Source organism: Schistocerca nitens, chromosome 6 (genome assembly GCF_023898315.1).
Source record: "Schistocerca nitens isolate TAMUIC-IGC-003100 chromosome 6, iqSchNite1.1, whole genome shotgun sequence".
Lineage (NCBI taxonomy): Eukaryota > Metazoa > Arthropoda > Insecta > Orthoptera > Acrididae > Schistocerca > Schistocerca nitens.
Window position 1 is genome coordinate 581,252,439 of NC_064619.1, and position 20,469 is coordinate 581,272,907.

General features: G+C 42.5%; 1 protein-coding gene across 1 annotated transcript in view; it reads left to right on the plus strand.

The window, feature by feature from the left end:
* LOC126263488 (neural-cadherin-like) overlaps positions 1–20,469 on the plus strand; it is a 412,393-nt gene that overhangs the window by 34,544 nt on the left and 357,380 nt on the right. Inside the window, exon 3 of the mRNA XM_049960581.1 lies at positions 18,968–19,040. Within this exon, the coding sequence (XP_049816538.1) occupies positions 18,968–19,040 (73 nt within the window). The remainder of the gene's footprint in view (positions 1–18,967; positions 19,041–20,469) is intronic.

The following is a 20,469-nucleotide window of genomic DNA, read 5'->3' on the forward strand; positions in this document are numbered from 1 at the left end:
CTGCTGTGTTCGGAGCAAGGGCGCCAAAACGTTAAGGGGGCTAGGACGCCAACGGGCCGACTTGGAGCAGAGAGGCACCACAGGACATTTTAATTTCCACTGTCTATACTTTTACAAATAAATTCATAAAACTTTAACAGCATGTGGCCGAGCGGTTCTAGGCGCTTCAGTCCGGAATCGCGCGACCGCTACGGTCGCAGGTTCGAATCCTGCCTCGGGCATGGGTGTGTGTGATGTCCTTAGGTTAGTTAGGTTTAAGTAGTTCTAAGTTCTAGGGGACTGATGACCTCACATTTTTAGTCCCATAGTGCTCAGAGCCAATTGAACCGACAAGTGTCACACACGTATAGTTACATCCGCGGTCAGGACGCCAGCTGCAATGATGGCCTTCTACACAGCTTTTGTTGAAACTTCAAGAATCTTTAACGTCACAACTCGCTAGGAGATAGCATAGCAGTTTGGAATTTCACGCAAGCAGTCCTAACAGAACTGGGACACACTCTGTATACAGGGTGAACCACGGGAAATAGAACATTCCCAGTTGAGCACCCTTTTATGGCGTAGACCGTTTGGAGGGGTCAGTGTGTGCCAATTACGAACGGTATGCGACTGCTGCGACTAATTATTTATTCGCCCCACAGCTGCAGGGACGGTGCCGCCAAAATACAAAGTTGTTAAGTAGAGATGCGGCTACAGCTCGTATGACCTGTTACTCTGTGACTACGCTCACGAGGGATACTCTCCATTGCACCTTCCTCAGATTTAGTGATAATAGAGCCCAGTAGATAATCCGTCAAAAACTGAACGCGTATCACGCATGAAAACATGCATGTAGACGAGAACAGTGTAAGTGAGCAAGTGGTTACGGTGCTGGGCTACCAAACTGACGAACCAAGTTCAAAACTCTCTGCTCTCAATTTTTTTCCCTTTATTCAGATTTGTGTTTGTGTCGTGGTGTAACGTCCGTCTGCAATAGCGAGGTGTAAGGTAGAGACGTATAGTGAAAGCTGATTCTGCACAGCTGCTCAGTTAGCAGCCGAAAGGAATTGGCTTTTGCAAGGGAACCGCAAACGTTTGATGACAAGGCGATAATTCAATCGAATCTTCCACCGGAAAACACGTCTGGTATGTCATACACGGCATTAGTGGCAGTATGTGTGTGTCCTGTGGTAGAAATCTTTTATCGACGCACCTAATTTGTATGCCTGGTGAGTGAGTGAGATATGCCTCCTTGCCCGATAGAAACGTTCGTTTGAGTGTCAATGTGATCACTCCCGAGGAAATGATGAAAGCATAATAGTTTGTCACATAAGCAGCAACAAATGACGCGACAATTTGAGAATCACACGGTTTGTCTGTGTTCTGTCAAAACATATGTTTTTAACGTTGTGTTACGTTTTTCCTCTTGAATTCCTTCGTTGTGACACAGTTGACGCCAGTTTGTTGTTTTCCTTTCTGTGAGACGTCTATGTGGTACCTCGCCTGCCCTCATCACATTTATTTGCGACGGTAATGTATTCTTACCATATTACTCATATTCTACAACCAATGTATAATATGATAACTGCCAAGACTACAGAAAGAGAACGAACATTTCAGTGACCGGACGCACAGTTCATATTTCAGCGAAAAAAAAAAAAATTAAATGTACGAGGGAGTTCTGAACCGGGCTCATCCGCTTTGCACTCTTTGCACTCTTAACACCTTGTCCACCTACCCCCGATACCGCGGCCGTTCCATTATGCTCGATGTTGCCCTTGTTTAGTTATTTTCCTGTGTTCATGGTTGATCAGTGTTCAGTTTTTTTGATGGGCTATGAACTGGACCATCTTACCACTAAATCTGAGGAGGGAGTTTCCCTTGTGAGATACCACTTCCAACATCGATTACTCTCACGTTTCGGTGATATTCGATGGCCAGCGAGATCACCTGATCTTTCATTCACTTATGTTTTTATGTGGGCTCATCTCAAGAGCAAAGTATATTAACGGCAACCTCACAATACTGATAAGCTGAAAGTCGCAATGTGGGAAGAGATAGATGCCATTCCTCAAGAAATAATTCAGAGAGTATGAGGAGCTTCCACGAACGTCTTCAGTTACGTATCTTCAGTGATAGAAGCCATTTGTGTCATACACTTTTTAAGAAATAAAATTGTTTTCGACTTTTAAGTAATGTTAAAGTGCGAAGAATATTTATTTACGTGTTAAATTGGTGTAAATACGTGCTAAACTTTTTAATAACTGTAATAGGCCTATAAATCGTATAATCGTATGCTGCAAGTTTACTAAGTTTTGACCATGAACGTGCTGCTAATGGATTGTTTTGCCAAAGAGACTCAATGTTGTTTATTCCTCTCAGAAACTCGGTATAAAAAAATACCGGTTGTAAACCGTGTTTGTTAGGTCACACACAGCTGTAGTTATGAGTTATTGAATAGTAATATTACGGCGAGTGGTAATCGGATATGCATTTCAGTGAGCAAGAAAAGTGCTATGATTAAACCTAGAATTCCAATAAGGAAGTCTTTTCAGTAATTATTTCACGATAAAGCTACTGAACCAACTTTTTAGCGTAGTGTTGATTGTGCTTTTTACTGTAAAACACAAAGTAACCAGAGAAACAGTCCCTCGGATTCATTGCTGCGAGAATAACCTAGGCACCTTTGAGTAAAGCAGCATATAGAGGATCCATGGAAACTGATCTGCAGCCGTACTTTCTTTACATGTTGTTGTTGTGGTCTTCAGTCCTGAGACTGGTTTGATGTAGCTCTCCATGCTACTCTATCCTGTGCAAGCTTCTTCATCTCCCAGTACCTACTGCAACCTACATCCTTCTGAATCTGCTTAGTGTATTCATCTCTTGGTCTCCCCCTACGATTTTTACCCTCCACGCTGCCCTCCAATACTAAATTGGTGATCCCTTGATGCCTCAGAACATGTCCTACCAACCGATACCTTCTTCTGGTCAAGTTGTGCCACAAACTGCTCTTCTCCCCAATCCTGTTCAGTACCTCCTCATTAGTTATGTGATCTACCCATCTAATCTTCAGCATTCTTCTGTAGCACCACATTTCGAAAGCTTCTATTCTCTTCTTGTCCAAACTATTTACCGTCCATGTTTCACTTCCATACATGGCTACACTCCATACAAATACTTTCAGAAACGACTTCCTGACACTTAAATCTATACTCAATGTTAACAAATTTCTCTTCTTCAGAAACACTTTCCTTGCCATTGCCAGTCTACATTTTATATCCTCTCTACTTCGACCATCATCAGTTATTTTGCTCCCCAAATAGCAAAACTCCTTTACTACTTTAAGTGTCTCATTTCCTAATCTAATACCCTCAACATCACCCGACTTAATTCGACTACATTCCATTATCATTCTTTACATAGATGCCCCATAATCGCAAATACACGTAAATGAACACACACGTGGCACAATGTTGTAAACAATCAAATGCAAAACACTATTTAATCATTTAACTTCACACTAGCTACTACCCGCCATCCATGTGGAGCACGTATTGGTCTCACCGCCGACTCCTAGTACTCAGCCACACACAACTGATATCATCAAAGTGTACGGGTCTGAAGATGCGTTGACGCAACTTTGAAACTAGTAGCCAAATAAATATGAAATCTTAAGTACAGCTGGAGGAGTTTCATTTTTAATAAAAATTATACCAGCTGATGTCCCACCATCATCCAATTTAAATATGGATGTACGAAGATTTATCATGAATGTTTGTTGGATATTACTGACGCCATAGAGACATTTTTAGCTTAGTGGTTACGTCTTCATGAAATTCGGATTATACTACAACACTGCGCAACAGCCAAATTTGGAACCTTTTTCAACTGACTGTCGGCAAAGATGGGACAAGTCTTTCTCAAGAAAATTTGATGGTTTGTCATTATAATTATGATATATTTTAGTGTTCGGACCAAGAACCTGTCATGTGTAAGTTGACCAGGGTTAATGACATCCTCTATGCACATGTAAATCGAACTTCCTACTGTATTGACAAAATTACACAGACGACAACAACTGGGCCGTGAGTTTTTCCAATACCATAAAAAACACTTCACTCTCTGGAAGTGACGATGCAAAGCGCTGCATCAAGTTGGGTGTGTGTTACATAAAAATAGTCTCAGAACTTGCGTAGTCCATACATGGCTCTTCCAATTTCCAGTGTCATGGACCACTAAATCATCATTTCAGCCGCGCGGGATTAGCCGAGCGGTCTGGGGGCGCTGCAGTCATGGACTGTGCGGCTGGTTCCGGCGGAGGTTCGAGTGCTCCCTCGGGCATGTGTGTGTGTGTGTGTGTGTGTGTGTGTGTGTGTGTGTGTGTGTGTGTGTGTCTTTAGGCTAATTTAGGTTAAGTAGTGTGTAAGCTTAGGGACTGATGACCTTAGCAGTTAAGTCCCATAAGAGTTCACACACATTTGAACATTTTTTTTCATCATTTCACATCTGTATAAGCGGAACCAGCATCCATCTGAGGCTCTAACCCCATGTGCATACCTAGATTTTAGCCTCGTATCCAAGGCAGGATGTGCACAACCTAATAGCTGACGAGTGAGTCTTATTTTGTTTTCAGTTCGTGCACACTCTCTTCGCAGCCACTACCTTTTCCAGTGGCGCTCTTTTGCCTACTTTACTGAATGGGATCTACCCTCTTGCTTTTCCTAGCTCGTCGTTGCAATTGCAACTATCGTCCCAATAAGTGCACAAGTAAATCACACAATAATTTCCATGTTAAATACGCTAAACATGTATAAAACAAAAATTTATGAACAGTTTAATATTACGAATTACATGGAGTGTTGGTGTTACACCGTCGACGACCAGATTATCGGAGTTGAAGCAAAAGATGTAACTAAGGAAGAATGAGAAATTAAATCGCCGTACCATTTCAAAGGAATCGTTCCAACAATCAACTTATGTGACTTCGGGAAATCTCAGAAAACATAAACCTGGATGGTCGGGCGGAGATTCTTAAGCGCCGCCCTCCCGAATACGAGTCCAGTGTCTTACCGCTACGCCACTCAGCAAGGTATATTTTTTTGTCGAGGACGTTCCAGATCTTTAACGCCGAGGTTTGGAGCCTGGGTATCAGGATTGGCATTACACTCCACGTACAGCTAATGCACTGATAATTGTGCTATGGTTTTACTGACATGATAGCTGTGACGGAGGTGTAGTCTAGATGGCGGCCTGATCCTTTTCAGGGTGACCCTGTCACTCAACATCATCAATTATTTAACCTCCGTTTTCAGCGTCCGACGTGACTTTTTTAATGATCCTATATCTGATTCCTGTAAGGGACTATATCTGCTTCCTGTAGGAGAGGAATCCATTTAGATATACGGTAGTGAACGAGGTGGCACAATGGTAAGATGACTCAAATCCTCGTTCCACCATCTGTAGCCATATCACATCAGGCAAATGCCGATAGGGCCCGTTTGATAAAACTGCTGCTCTATGACATCCTACTAAGCTTCCTCAAGAGCACTAAATGGCTAACCCGGTTCATTGTTGGTGACTCCTGTTCGTCCGCAGCTCGTGGTCGTGCGGTAGCGTTCTCGCTTCCCGCGCCCGGGTTCCCGGGTTCGATTCCCGGCGGGGTCAGGGATTTTCTCTGCCTCGTGATGACTGGGTGTTGTGTGATGTCCTTAGGTTAGTTAGGTTTAAGTAGTTCTCAGTTCTAGGGGACTGATGACCATAGATGTTAAGTCCCATAGTGCTCAGAGCCATTTGAACCATTTGACCCCTGTTGCTGTTGCCTATGTAATGGTTTGATTTTCAATATTTTGCGTCATTATTTACCGAATCTAAAAATCTAAAGTGCTTTCAGAACCTACTCATTATGAGGTGTAGTGTGTAGTCTTTCGTTAAAGATTTAACGCAGTAAGTTAGGTATTACAGTTAGAAAATTGTGTACGTGTCTTGAGGCACTGTAACTGACGGGCGCGGAAATACGCGGACTGTATTCATATTCATCTTCTATTTGTGAATGAAAGCACTTAGCGACTACCAAAAAGGTTTACACCTAATTTTATAACTTACGAAATATTTCTCGCTGACACGCGTCACAAAATGGTGAAAGGAAAAAAATATTGCTTACTCTGTTGCCGGTGATCATGCAGTAAAACTGCTGCATCGAGCATGGCGTTTTAATTTATCACTTCCTCACTACTTGCGCTATTCACAATACATTTTCCAGACAGTATCCACATGTATTCTATCATTGTATGACGCTTAGTTCAGGAGATACGACATTATAAACATTGACGTGCGTGAAAAACTAGCTTTTGTGCTTTTGTTTGAAACAGCGGAAACTACGCATACTGTACTAACCCAGTGTTCGATAATAAGAGTGTTTAGCGACGTCCAGCTAACTTCAAACATAATTTCAAACTTTTCTCAACTTTCTTCCTCGCTTACACGCTTAAAGGGAAATATTTAAACGTTAACTAATTAAAGTAACCAGACATTTGAATTTTTTTGTTTGTGCTACATCGATTCCTTAAAGAATCGGGGGTGGAAGTTCACTGGTCGTATCTAATATCGTGTACAAACTTAATTAAATGCACTATTCGGAGCCATGTTAATTCGCTGAGCGAGATATTAACCTATTTTAGGGATTTTTGTTTGCTACTCACTTTGCCCTAGGATTTCATCTGCAACGGTAGATGACTGTCGCGTCCTGAAATGCCTTGCACGCATGCGAAGTACGACCATTGTGGTTCAGAATGAAGCGATGCAACTTCCCACCCCCCTCCCCGCATGTGAATGGCCGGTGTATTCTTTTTTAATCTCTTGGTGGTGGATTTAGTTGGGCCGCAAGATTATCTGTTAATTAATGCACATCACAGTTATTAAAAACAAAATAACTCACCAGAATGCACCATTGGCAATTAATAATAAATGATGGGTTTAATTATTAATTAACTCCTTCCCAACTTAATACATCACTACATATTCGTAATTGGCGCCCAGAGTGAGGCTTCAAACAAATTCCATTACTAAATCTATGTGGCTGACAAAGTGCTGTTTACTATTCGACGGGTTGAGAACCATTGTTTTGTGGATTCCCTAAAAATGCAGGCTGTGGTGTAGTATTGCAGACTAATGGAACGATACAAGGTGTAATACACTACTGGCCATTAAAATTGCTACACCAAGAAGAAATGCAGATACTAAAAGGATATTCATTGGACAAATATATTATACTAGAACTGACATGTGATTACATTTTCTCGCAATTTGGGTGCATAGATCCTGAGAAATCAGTACCCAGAACAACCACCTCTGGCCGCAATAACGGCCTTGATACGCCTGGGCATTGAGTCAAACAGACCTTGGATGGCGTGTACAGGTACAGCTGCCCATGCAGCTTCAACACGATACCACAGTTCATAAAGAGTAGTGACTGGCGTATTGTGACGAGCCAATTGCTCGGCCACCTTTGACCAGACGTTTTCAATTGGTGAGAGACCTGGAGAATGGCCAGGGCAGCAGTCGAACATTTTCTGTTTCCAGAAAGGCCCGTACAGGACCTGCAACATGCGGTCGTGCATTATCCTGCTGAAATGTAGGGTTTCGCAGGGATCGAATGAAGGGTAGAGCCAGGGGTCGTCACACATCTGAAATGTAACATCCACTGTTCAAAGTGCCGTCAATGCGAACAAGAGGTGACCGAGACGTGTAACCAATGGCACCCCATACCATGACGCCGAGTGATACGCCAGTATGGCGATGACGAATACACGCTTCCAATGTGCGTTCAGCGCGATGTCGCCAAACACGGATGCGACCATCATGATGCTGTAAACAGAACCAGGATTCATCCAAAAAAATGACGTTTTGCCATTTGTTCAAAATGTTCAAATGTGTGTGAAATTTTATGGGACTTAACTGCTCACGTCATGAGTCCCTAAGCTTACACACTACTTAACCTAAATTATCCTAAGGACAATCACACACTCCCATGCCCGAGGGAGGACTCGAACCTCTGCCGGGGCCAGCCGCACAGTCCACGACTGCACCTCCACAGACCGCTCAGCTAATCCCGCGCGGCTTTGCCATTCGTGCACCCAAATTCGCCGTTGAGTACACCACCGCAGGCGCTCCTGTCTGTGATGCAGCGTCAAGGGTAACCGCAGCCATGGTCTCAGAGCTGATAGTCCATGCTGCTGCAAACGTCGACGAACTGTTCGTGCAGATGGTTGTTGTCTTGCAAACGTCCCCATCTGTTGACTCAGGGATCGAGACGTGGCTGCACGATCTGTTACAGCCATGTGGATAAGATGCAATCGCGATCGCGATAGGCTACAATCCGACCTTTATCGAAGTCGGAAACGTGATGGTACGCATTTCTTCTCCTTACACGAGGCATCACAACAACGTTTCACCAGGCAACGCCTGTCAACTGCTGTTTGTGTATGAGAAATCGGTTGTTCAAAAAAAAAAAAAAATGGTTCAAATGGCTCTGAGCACTATGGGACTCAACTGCTGAGGCCATTAGTCCCCTAGAACTTAGAACTAGTTAAACCGAACTAACCTAAGGACATCACAAACATCCATGCATGAGGCAGGATTCGAACCTGCGACCGTAGCGGTCTTGCGGTTCCAGACTGAAGCGCCTTTAACCGCACGGCCACTTCGGCCGGCAGAAATCGGTTGTAAACTTTCCTCATGTCAGCACGTTATAGGTGTCGTAACCGGCGCCAACCTTGTGTGAATGCTCTGAAAAGCGAATAATTTGCATATCACACCATCTTCTTCCGGTTGGTTAAATTTCGCGTCTGTAGCACGTCATCTTCGTGGTGTAGCAATTTTAATGGCCAGTAGTGTAGGTATAAGTTCAGATGTATTTATATATGCTACCTTAATATTTAAACACATGTATGTTGGTTGTTTTTGCTGTTTTGAACAGTCTTCTTGTAAACATGTCACTTAATTTACTACCTGATGTTCTCTGCATGGTCGTAACTGCACCACTTAGTGGACTACACTTGTCGGTATGTTGTTGTTGTTGTGGTCTTCAGTCATGAGACTGGTTTGATGCAGCTCTCCATGCTACTCTATCCTGTGCAAGTTTCTTCATCTCCCAGTACTTACTGCAACCTACATCCTTCTGAATCTGCTTAGTGTATGCATCTCTTGGTCTCCCCCTACGATTTTTACCCTCCACGCTGCCCTCCAATACTAAATTGGTGATCCCTTGATGCCTCAAAATATGTCCTACCAACCGATCCCTTCTTCTGGTCAAGTTGTGCCACAAACTCCTCTTCTCCCCAATCCGATTCAGTACCTCCTCATTAGTTATGTGATCTACCCATCTAATCTTCAGCATTCTTCTGTAGCACCACATTTCGAAAGCTTCTATTCTCTTCTTGTCCAAACTATTTATCGTCCATGTTTCACTTCCATACATGGCTACACTCCATACAAATACTTTCAGAAAAGACTTCCTGACACTTAAATCTATACTCGATGTTAACAAATTTCTCTTCTTCAGAAACGCTTTCCTTGCCATTGCCAGTCTACATTTTATATCCTCTCTACTTCGACCATCATCGGTTATTTTGCTCCCCAAATAGCAAAACTCCTTTACTACTTTAAGTGTCTCATTTCCTAATCTAATACCCTCAACATCACCCGACTTACTTCGACTACATTCCATTATCCTCGTTTTGCTTTTGTTGATGTTCATCTTATATCCTCCCTTCAAGACACCATCCATTCCGTTCAACTGCTCTTCCAAGTCCTTTGCTGTCTCTGACAGAATTACAATGTCATCGGCGAACCTCAAAGTTTTTATTTCTTCTCCATGGATTTTAATACCTACTCCGAATTTTTCTTTTGTTTCCTTCACTGCTTGCTCAATATACAGATTGAATAACATCGGGGAGAGGCTACAACCCTGTCTTACTCCCTTCCCAACCACTGCTTCCCTTTCGTGTCCCTCGACTCTTATAACTGCCATCTGGTTTCTGTACAAATTGTAAATAGCCTTTCGCTCCCTGTATTTTACCCCTGCCACCTTTAGAATTTGAAAGAGAGTATTCCAGTCAACATTGTCAAAAGCTTTCTCTAAGTCTACAAATGCTAGAAACGTAGGTTTGCCTTTCCTTAATCTTTCTTCTAAGATAAGTCGTAAGGTCAGTATTGCCTCACGTGTTCCAGTATTTCTACGGAATCCAAACTGATCTTCCCCGAGGTCGGCTTCTACCAGTTTTTCCATTCGTCTGTAAAGAATTCGTGTTAGTATTTTGCAGCTGTGGCTTATTAAACTGATTGTTCGGTAATTCTCACATCTGTCAACACCTGCTTTCTTTGGGATTGGAATTATTATATTCTTCTTGAAGTCTGAGGGTATTTCGCCTGTCTCATACATCTTGCTCACCAGATGGTAGAGTTTTGTCAGGACTGGCTCTCCCAAGGCCGTCAGTAGTTACAATGGAATGTTGTCTACTCCGGGGGCCTTGTTTCGACTCAGGTCTTTCAGTGCTCTGTCAAACTCTTCACGCAGTATCGTATCTCCCATTTGATCTTCATCTACATCCTCTTCTATTTCCATAATATTGTCCTCAAGTACATCGCCCTTGTATAGACCCTCTATATACTCCTTCCACCTTTCTGCTTTCCCTTCTTTGCTTAGAACTGGGTTTCCATCTGAGCTCTTGATGTTCATAGAAGTGGTTCTCTTATCTCCAAAGGTCTCTTTAATTTTCCTGTAGGCAGTATCTATCTTACCCCTAGTGAGATAAGCCTCTACATCCTTACATTTGTCCTCTAGCCATCCCTGCTTAGCCATTTTGCACTTCCTGTCAATCTCATTTTTGAGACGTTTGTATTCCTTTTTGCCTGCTTCATTTACTGCATTTTTATATTTTCTCCTTTCATCAATTAAACTCAATATTTCTTCTGTTACCCAAGGATTTCTACTAGCCCTCGTCTTTTTACCTACTTTATCCTCTGCTGCCTTCACTACTTCATCCCTCAAAGCTACCCATTCTTCTTCTACTGTATTTCTTTCCCCCATTCCTGTCAATTGTTCCCTTATGCTCTCCCTGAAACTCTGTACAACCTCTGGTTCTTTCAGTTTATCCAGGTCCCATCTCCTTAAATTCCCACCTTTTTGCAGTTTCTTCAGTTTTAATCTACAGGTCATAACCAATAGATTGTGGTCAGAGTCCACATCTGCCCCTGGAAATGTCTTACAATTTAAAACCTGGTTCCTAAATCTCTGTCTTACCATTATATAATCTATCTGATACCTTTTAGTATCTCCAGGGTTCTTCCATGTATACAACCTTCTATCATGATTCTTAAACCAAGTGTTAGCTATGATTAAGTTGTGCTCTGTGCAAAATTCTACCAGGCGGCTTCCTCTTTCATTTCTTAGCCCCAATCCATATTCACCTACTACGTTTCCTTCTCTCCCTTTTCCTACACTCGAATTCCAGTCACCCATGACTATTAAATTTTCGTCTCCCTTCACTATCTGAATAATTTCTTTTATTTCATCATACATTTCTTCAATTTCTTCGTCATCTGCAGAGCTAGTTGGCATATAAACTTGTACTACTGTAGTAGGTGTGGGCTTCGTATCTATCTTGGCCACAATAATGCGTTCACTAAGCTGTTTGTAGTAGCTTACCCGCGTTGCTATTTTCCTATTCATTATTAAACCTACTCCTGCATTACCCCTATTTGACTTTGTGTTTATAACCCTGTAGTCACCTGACCAGAAGTCTTGTTCCTCCCGCCACCGAACTTCACTAATTCCCACTATATCTAACTTTAACGTATCCATTTCCCTTTTCAAATTTTCTAACCTACCTGCCCGATTAAGGGACCTGACATTCCACGCTCCGATCCGTAGAACGCCAGTTTTCTTTCTCCTGATAACGACATCCTCTTGAGTAGTCCCCGCCCGGAGATCCGAATGGGGGACTATTTTACCTCCGGAATATTTTACCCAAGAGGACGCCATCATCATTTAATCATACAGTAAAGCTGCATGCCCTCGGGAAAAATTACGGCCGTAGTTTCCCCTTGCTTTCAGCCGTTCGCAGTACCAGCACAGCAAGGCCGTTTTGGTTATTGTTACAAGGCCAGATCAGTCAATCATCCAGACTGTTGCCCTTGCAACTACTGAAAAGGCTGCTGCCCCTCTTCAGGAACCACACGTTTGTCTGGCCTCTCAACAGATACCCCTCCGTTGTGGTTGTACCTACGGTACGGCTATCTGTATCGCTGAGGCACGCAAGCCTCCCCACCAACGGCAAGGTCCATGGTTCATGGGGGGGTATAGACTAGCCGTTTTGCATCCACACTTCAACAGCTGGCCTGCAGCTCAGGAAAAGTAAGCATTAATGGCTCGCTCTAATACTTTGAGGTACTAACCAACCTAAAAACATAAGATTTGTAATAGCTGTAATTATTAATCTGCAAATAACGTAAATACGTATGTCATCCTGTTACACCCTGTATATAAAGTGTTGTACAATTCAGGTTTTCTACACCTGTGTTTTTGAGAATACTCACACAGGTGCAACACAGGAAGAACCCTTATAATTACAATATTGAGCTACGTTATTACGTATCGAAAGCTCATAACGAGTAAGAAAATATCAGAAATGAGGGGAGGTATCGCTCCAGCAGAGTCATTGCAATTACGGGCGGGGAAATGCTAGGACAGAAAGGAGGGAAAAAATGCAGCAGTTGCGTTTAGATATCGCTTTGCATCCGTTCTTTAGCTGGCGCAATCGTTTTCCGATAAGCAGGATGCGATACAGCTTTCGGCAGATGCTTGTTCACTGCATCGCAGCAATTTCCCTGGGGCAGCAACGTATTCTTTTTGCATCTTCTTAGATAACGGAAATTACGGTAGTATAAACAAGCGGAAGGTTGCATAGCGGGATGGCTGGCAATACGCAATGTGTATCTATTCAACCAGGCCCCGTTTTAAAAAAAGTTTTGTTTAAGATTCGTACGTCGAGTGAAACTGGTAGTACATTGACATTTTAAGCAGCTGTCTTTCCAAATAGTTCTGGTGTGAGAGCTATGTATCTTTATTCACAAATATGAGCGACGTAACTCACATTTTAGGAAAAGGTTGATGATCAGCATAAAATGTAATTTTACGCAATAGGGGAAGACAAAAACATTATGCTTCATCAGTTTTCGAGCAAGGTACAAGGCGTGTTTAAAAAGTCGGATGAACTGATCATTTCTAATTAGCAACGTGCATGCGCATGAAGAAAGGCCATGACGCGTCGGATACTCTAATCCGAAGATTTGTTCGCTACGAGCAGTCGACCTTATTTAGAGTAAAATATCTTGTGAGCTGCGATGGAGAAACGCGAGGACACAAAGTTCAGTTACAAACTGCAAGAAATGGTGAGCAGAAAATGCGTTTACTAATGGTTGAACGCTGTTTTGCGACGTAAATGATTCTGGAATTAATGTAGCATGGTTTGGCTCGACTGCCAATAAGCAAGACGACGCGTGTAACTGAGGCGGAACGTGGGGACCAGCACGGTATTCACCTAGTGGGATGTGGAAAACCGCCTAAAAACTACATCCGTTTTAGCAGGAGCTATTACCATATTATTACTGTTGAGTCTCATGAATGCTGTCCTGTTTCTGCATCTCTGTCCTCATAAATACAGTTCTAAAAGAGGTAATAAACAACACCAGAATTTACACGGTTCGTAGAACACTCATCTCGTTGTATTGTACTGGCGATGTGATGCGAGGACAGCACGTGCCTACCAGAACAAGTAAAAGACTGAAAATGAGTAAAATATCATTAGATGAAAAATTTAACACGAAAAAGGACCGACAGCAACCATGTGAGATTGAATCTGCTACAAAATTATTATTTGCCAAAAAAGGGCTTGTTTTTACACGAAGCCATACCTTTGAAATTAATTGAAACTGCAACATGATTGATGTTTCGTCAAATTACGAAGCTTTGGCCTGACATGTGTGATACCTCGCCAGTTGTCGGCGCTGGCGACCTCGCTCGAATGTTTCGTTCATATATTAAAAAAAACACATTTATTTCATATGCGCCGGTAGGTACAGAAAATTTAAATTCGTTAAACTTGAGTTCTTTATTGAATTAACAGACGAAGGAAAACTGCGTCCTTGTGAAGACACTCACTAGACGTAGACATTAGAAAAATTTAAGTGGTTGTTTCCATATGAAGTTTAAAAAATCCGGAAACAGTCTTAACTGTACTTGGTACTCATGTGGATAAAAATACAATTGTAGTAAAACACACTTATCATGATTAGAGGTAGCGTGAAAAGTCTGGAACGACTGGAAAAATTTCAGCTAAACCTGATATTTATACGAGTTGTTATCTGAAAAAAGGAACTTGGAGTGTGATAAACACCTGTAAGTTGGGCTTGAGGATCAGTAGGGGTGACAGGTCAAAATAACGCAACTGGATCACCTGAAAAAATCGCATCGTACGCAATTGATTTACTATCTGGAAAAATACTGTAGTGATACGGCACTCATAGTAACCTATGGAGGGTGACGGGCGTTCCTTTTAAAATTAATCAAAGGCCAACAATAGTTACATGAGTGGCTTGCAAGATCGCTGACAGTGTAGGCATTTCAGCCAACGTGTAGTAGAACACAACGATTAGAACTGTGTAGAACCAAGAACATTAATTAAACGTACAAGTATTCATTTCCCTATAACTTCATGTTTTTGTAAAATGAGGTGAAAATAACAGGGCAATTGTGGGTATTCAATTCATTTTCAATATAATGTAAATTGAAATTAACGTCTGCATAATTAAACTCTGTTTTATTTTATATTTTATATATATATTTACAGTTATCTTCTACAGAATTAAAGCTTTCGAAAAAATAGAATATTAGAAAATACGTTTTCTCCACTCACCTGCCACTGACTGGGAATATCTGTGTGAACTTGCAACATTCACTGAATGGTGTGTTGTGGCGTTTAATAGAATCATGATCTCTACGTGTAAATTACGTAGTCTTTGGAAATAGTACAAACACTTCTCATCTTTTTTTCATTCTTCAAATAAATACAAGATTCCTCATCTTGTCTCTTAATGCATTTACGAATGGATGTATTGTGGCGTTAACTAGAGTCCTTGATTAGTACTTATAGGTAGCGTACTCACCTGGAAATAATAAAAATAACTATCTCCAAATTTTTAATTTCACAAAAAGAATAAAGAAGTCCTTATTTGGCCATTTCTCTGAATTAGTAGATGAGCTCATTGTATATTATATTTTCTTCATTTCTTTATACGTCTATGCAAGAATATACAGTATAATAAGTGAAGCACTCTACTGGTCTATACAAGCGAGCTGGCACAGTGTTTAAAATACTGAACAAATCTTTTGCCATTGTTTTCCCCTACCTGCTTATAAAGGGCGTTCGGGATATAAATGCAAATATTTTTATTGGTGACTAAGTAAAGTGTACTGACAACATTACATCAGTAGATACTCCATTTGCAGACTAATAATTATAGCTATTAGGAGTAGTATGTTTTTAAGTTGGTTAGTACCCCCGAAGTACATGTTGCAAGAGCAAGCCATGAATGCTTAATTTCCACGGAGCAACAGGTCAGGTGGTGAAGTGTGGCTGCAAAACGGTTAGTATATACTGACAGGCGTAGACGTCTTAGTTCTGCAGTTACAGCTGTGGTGAAAACATCAGGTCCACAGTTTCTGGTGTTTGTGGGAAGGCTGGTCCATGCAGAGAGAGAGAAAAAAAGGCAATACACTGATGTGTGTACGTATTAAGGTACCCATATAAAAGTGTCTGCACTTATACCCTGCGTATTCAAATGATTATCATTTCAGTGCACGTGCAGAACATAGATAGAAGTAATGCCATTTACGTGCTGCAGATAAGGAAAGATTATGTAAATGGTTCCTTATTCAAAAATCACACTTGAATGTTGGTTTTTTATGAGAACATTGTATTGTGCGTCGTGTAGGAAGCAAAACCTGTACCTGTACGTTTCGTAAATTTGACAGCGGCAGGATCGCGGCCTATAGAGAGTGTGGTTTATCGTCCTGTGATATTACTGTTCGCGTTTATTTGGTTCACACGACTGTCACGCTAACACAGGATCATTGGGTTAAGAACTTTCATATTCAAAGCCACGCAGGATCCCAGCGATCCCACGCGACTAGTGCCAGAGATGGCAGACATATTGTTCGGTCGATCGTGTGAGATCGTACCGTCAGTTCACGTTAGGGATGGCGGTCATCGCTGAAACAACCGATTTTCAGTTATATCGGCTTTTTCCACACTAGTTTAACCTAATATCAAAACCATTGAAAAACCTGTTTCACAAATAGCCGATTTTCGGTTTTTTATTCCTATTATTTCCTGTAATAAACTTCGTTGTTGTTGTGGTCTTCAGTCCAGACACTGGTTTGATGCAGCTCTCCATGCTGCTCTATCCTGTGCAAGCTTCTTCATTTCCCAGCACCTACTGCAACCTACATCCTTCTGAATCTGCTTAGTGTATTCATCTCTTTGTCTCCCTCTAGGATTTTTACCCTCCAATACTAAATTGGTGATCCCTTGATGCCTCAGAACATGTCCTATCAACCGATCCCTTCTAGTCAAGTTGTGCCACAAATATCTCTTCTCCCCAATTCTATTCAGTACCTCCTCATTGGTTATGTGATCTACCCATCTAAACTTCAGCATTCATCTGTAGCACCACATTTCGAAAGCTTCCATTCTCTTCTTGTGTAAACTATTTACCGTCCATGTTTCACATCCATACATGGCTACACTCCATATAAATACTTTCAGAAACGACTTCCTTACACTTAAATCTATTCTCGATGTTAAAAAATTTCTCTTCTTCAGAAACGCTTTCCTTGCCATTACCAGTCTACATTTTATATCCTCTCTACTTCGACCATCATCAGTTATTTTGCTCCCCAAATAGCGCAAAACTCATTTACTACTTTAAGCGTCTCATTTCCTAATCTAATCCCCTCAGCATCACCCAATTTAATTCGACTACATTCCGTTATCCTCGTTACGCTTTTGTTGATGTTCATCTTATATCCTCCTTTCAAGACACTATCCATTCCGTTCAACTGCTCTTTCAAGTCGTTTGCTGTTTCTGACAGAATTACAATTTCATCGGCGAACCTCAAAGTTTTTATTTCTTCTCCGTGGATTTTAATTCCTACTCCGAATTTTTCTCTTGTTTCCTTTACTGCTTGCTCAATATACAGATTGAATAACATCGGGGAGAGGCTACAACCCTGTCTCACTCCCTTCCAAACCACTGCTTCCCTTCCATGCCCCTCGACTCTTATAACTGCCATCTGGTTTCTGTACAAATTGTAAATAGCCTTTCGCTCCCTGTATCTTATCCCTGCCACCTTCTGAATTTGAAAGAGAGTAGTCCAGTCAACAATGTCAAAAGCTTTCTCTAAGTCTACAAATGCTAGAAACGTAGGTTTGCTTTTCCTTAATCTATTTTCTAAGATAAGTCGTAGGGTCAGTTGTAAGTAGGCTGTTTAGGTTTTTATGTTGGTAACGCCACGAAGCGCCCTGTATGAAAATCACTGACTGTGCTGTGTGCAGCCTGTGGCTGGTTTGCATTGTTGTAATTTTTGTTATTGTAGTGTTGGGCGGTTGGATGTTAACAAATGGTTCAAATGGCTCTGAGCACTATGGGACTCAACTGCTGAGGTTATTAGTCCCCTAGAACTTAGAACTAGTTAAACCTAACTAACCTAAGGACATCACAAACATCCATGCCCGAGGCAGGATTCGAACCTGCGACCGTAGCGGTCTTGCGGTTCCAGACTGCAGCGCCTTTAACCGCACGTCCACTTCGGCCGGCGGATGTTAACAGCGTGTAGCGTTGCGCAGTTGGAGGTGAGCGAGCAGCAGTGGTGGATGTGGGGAGAGAGGTGGCAGAATTTTGAGAGCGGACGATCTGGACGTGTGTAAAGAAAGAGTAAATTTGTAATAGTGAATATCATGAAGTGATATGTAATGACTTTTGAACATTATTAAGGTAAATACATTGTTTGTTCTCTATCAAAATCTTTAATTTGCTAACTATGCCTATCAGTTGTTAGTGCCTTCAGTAGTTACAATGTTTTATTTAGCTGGCAGTATTGGCGCTCTCTGTATTGCAGTAGTTCAAGTAACGAAGATTTTTGTGAGTTAAGTGATTCATGAAAGGTATAGGTTATACTATTGGTCAGGGCCATTCGTTTGTAGGGATTATTGAAAGTCAGATTACGTTGCGCTAAAAAAATATTCTGTGTCATTTTAGTGACGATCAGAATAAGTAAAGAGAGAAATTTCTGAGTACCTTCTGCTCAGCTGTTTGAAAATCAAATAACGTAGAGGTTTTCCAGCACTGTCGTTTACAAAATTTTTCTAAGGGGATGTTTCACAGTATTGCCTCTCGTGTTCCAACATTTATGCTGAATCCAAACTGATCTTCCCCGAGGTCGGCTTTTACCAGTTTTTCCATTCGTCTGTAAAGAATTCGTGTTAGTATTTTGCAGCCGTGGCTTCTTAAACTGATAGTGCGGTAATTTTCACATCCGTCAACAGTTGCTTTCTTTGGGATAAGGAGCAAAAATAAATTGACCACTGATGATAGTTTTACGTAAAGCGAATTGCGTTTGGTCTGTAGCCACAAAACCCCAGCTGCGGAAGAGGAGCCTCAAAAACGAAAAGACGATACATAAAATTTTGTTATTTCCTTTCTGGTGTGGCCAAAAGTGTATTATGACAGCGCTCCTCCGAACCTACAGGTTGTTCTTGGACGGAGAGGTAACACCCAGGCAGCTCCTGAAATGAACGCAGGGATTCCACTGAGTCTGTAGTGCAACTTTCGCACTGCGCCACGAAGTGACACGTTCTGTGTGTGTATGCAGGCCACCTCTGCGCGCTGTGGCGCCTGCTGGCTGCAGTGGTCCCCTGGAGTAATCTGCGGATGTGCCCTGGGAGGTAAGCCGGCGGGTTTCTTGCAAGTGTTATCCGGCGCAGAGTGAGGGCGGGCTTTTTGCGGCCTTATCTCCAGCGCTGGCGCCTGGGGTGGTATTACTGTGGCCCTCGCGGGCGCACGCGTGCCTTCCCGTGCTTACGCGCCTCCTGCAGTCCTAATGGCGACACTGCACTGTGCGTTTGCTGCCCGAGGGCCGGAGCCTCGGGCGTACTACGACGGTCACTCCAAAAGAAATGCACACTATTTTTTTAAAAATCCATCTTTTATTCTACATGTCTGAAAGTTTTACAGTGTGTAGATACATCCTTTAGGAACAATATTTTCATTTCTCCACATAATTTCCATCCCTCTCAACTGCCATCTTGGAACCAGCGCCTCTATACCCGCACGGTAAAATTCTGGACCAACCTGTTGGAGCCACTGTTTGGCAGCGTGGACAAGGGAGTCAACATCATCCAACCTTGTTCCACGAAGAGAGTCTTTCAGTTTCCCAAAGAGATGATAGTCACATGGAGCCGCGTCAGGACTGTAAGGCGGGTGTTTCAGTGTTGTCCATCCGAGTTTTGTGATCGCTTCCATGGCTTTTTGACTGACATGTGGCCGTGCATTGTCGTGCAACAGCAGAACGCCCTGCTTTTGCCGATGTGGTCGAACACGACTCAGTCGAGCTTGAAGTTTCTTCAGTGTCGTCACATATGCATCAGAATTTATGGTGGTTCCACTTGGCGGAATCGATAAACACCGTAGCCATAACTTTTCCGGCAGAAGCTGTGGTTTTGATTTTTTTTTCTCGGGTGAATTTGCATGATGCCACTCCATTGCTTGCCTCTTCGTCTCTGGTGAAAAATGATGGAGCCCTGTTTCATCATCTGTCACAATTCTTCCAAGAAAGTCATCTCCACCATTCTCGTACTGTTCCAAAAGTTCGCTGCATACCACCGAGCGAGGTGGCGCAGTGGTTAGACACTGGACTCGCATTCGGGAGGACGACGGTTCAATCCCGCGTCCGGCCATCCTGATTTAGGTTTTCCGTGATTTCCCTAAATCACTCCAGGCAAATGCCGGGATGGTTCCTCTGAAAGGGCACGGCCGACTTCCTTCTCCATCCTTCCCTAATCCGATGAGACCGATGACCACGCTGTCTGGTCTCCTTCCCCAAGCAACCAACCAACCATCGCTGCATACTGTTTTTCTTGTTTCTTTGTGAGTCACTGGGGACCCACCTGGCATAAACCTTTTTTAACGCCAATACTTTTAGTGTTCTGCAAACACTTCCTTCCCCTATCCCAACGTAGCGTGACAATTCGTTCACCGTGATGCGTCTGTCAGCAGTCACCAATTCGTCAACTCTCTGCACATTGTCTGGAGTGTGTGCAGTACGAGGCCTGCCGCTGCGAGGACAGTCCTGAATATTGCCGTGCCCGCTTTCAT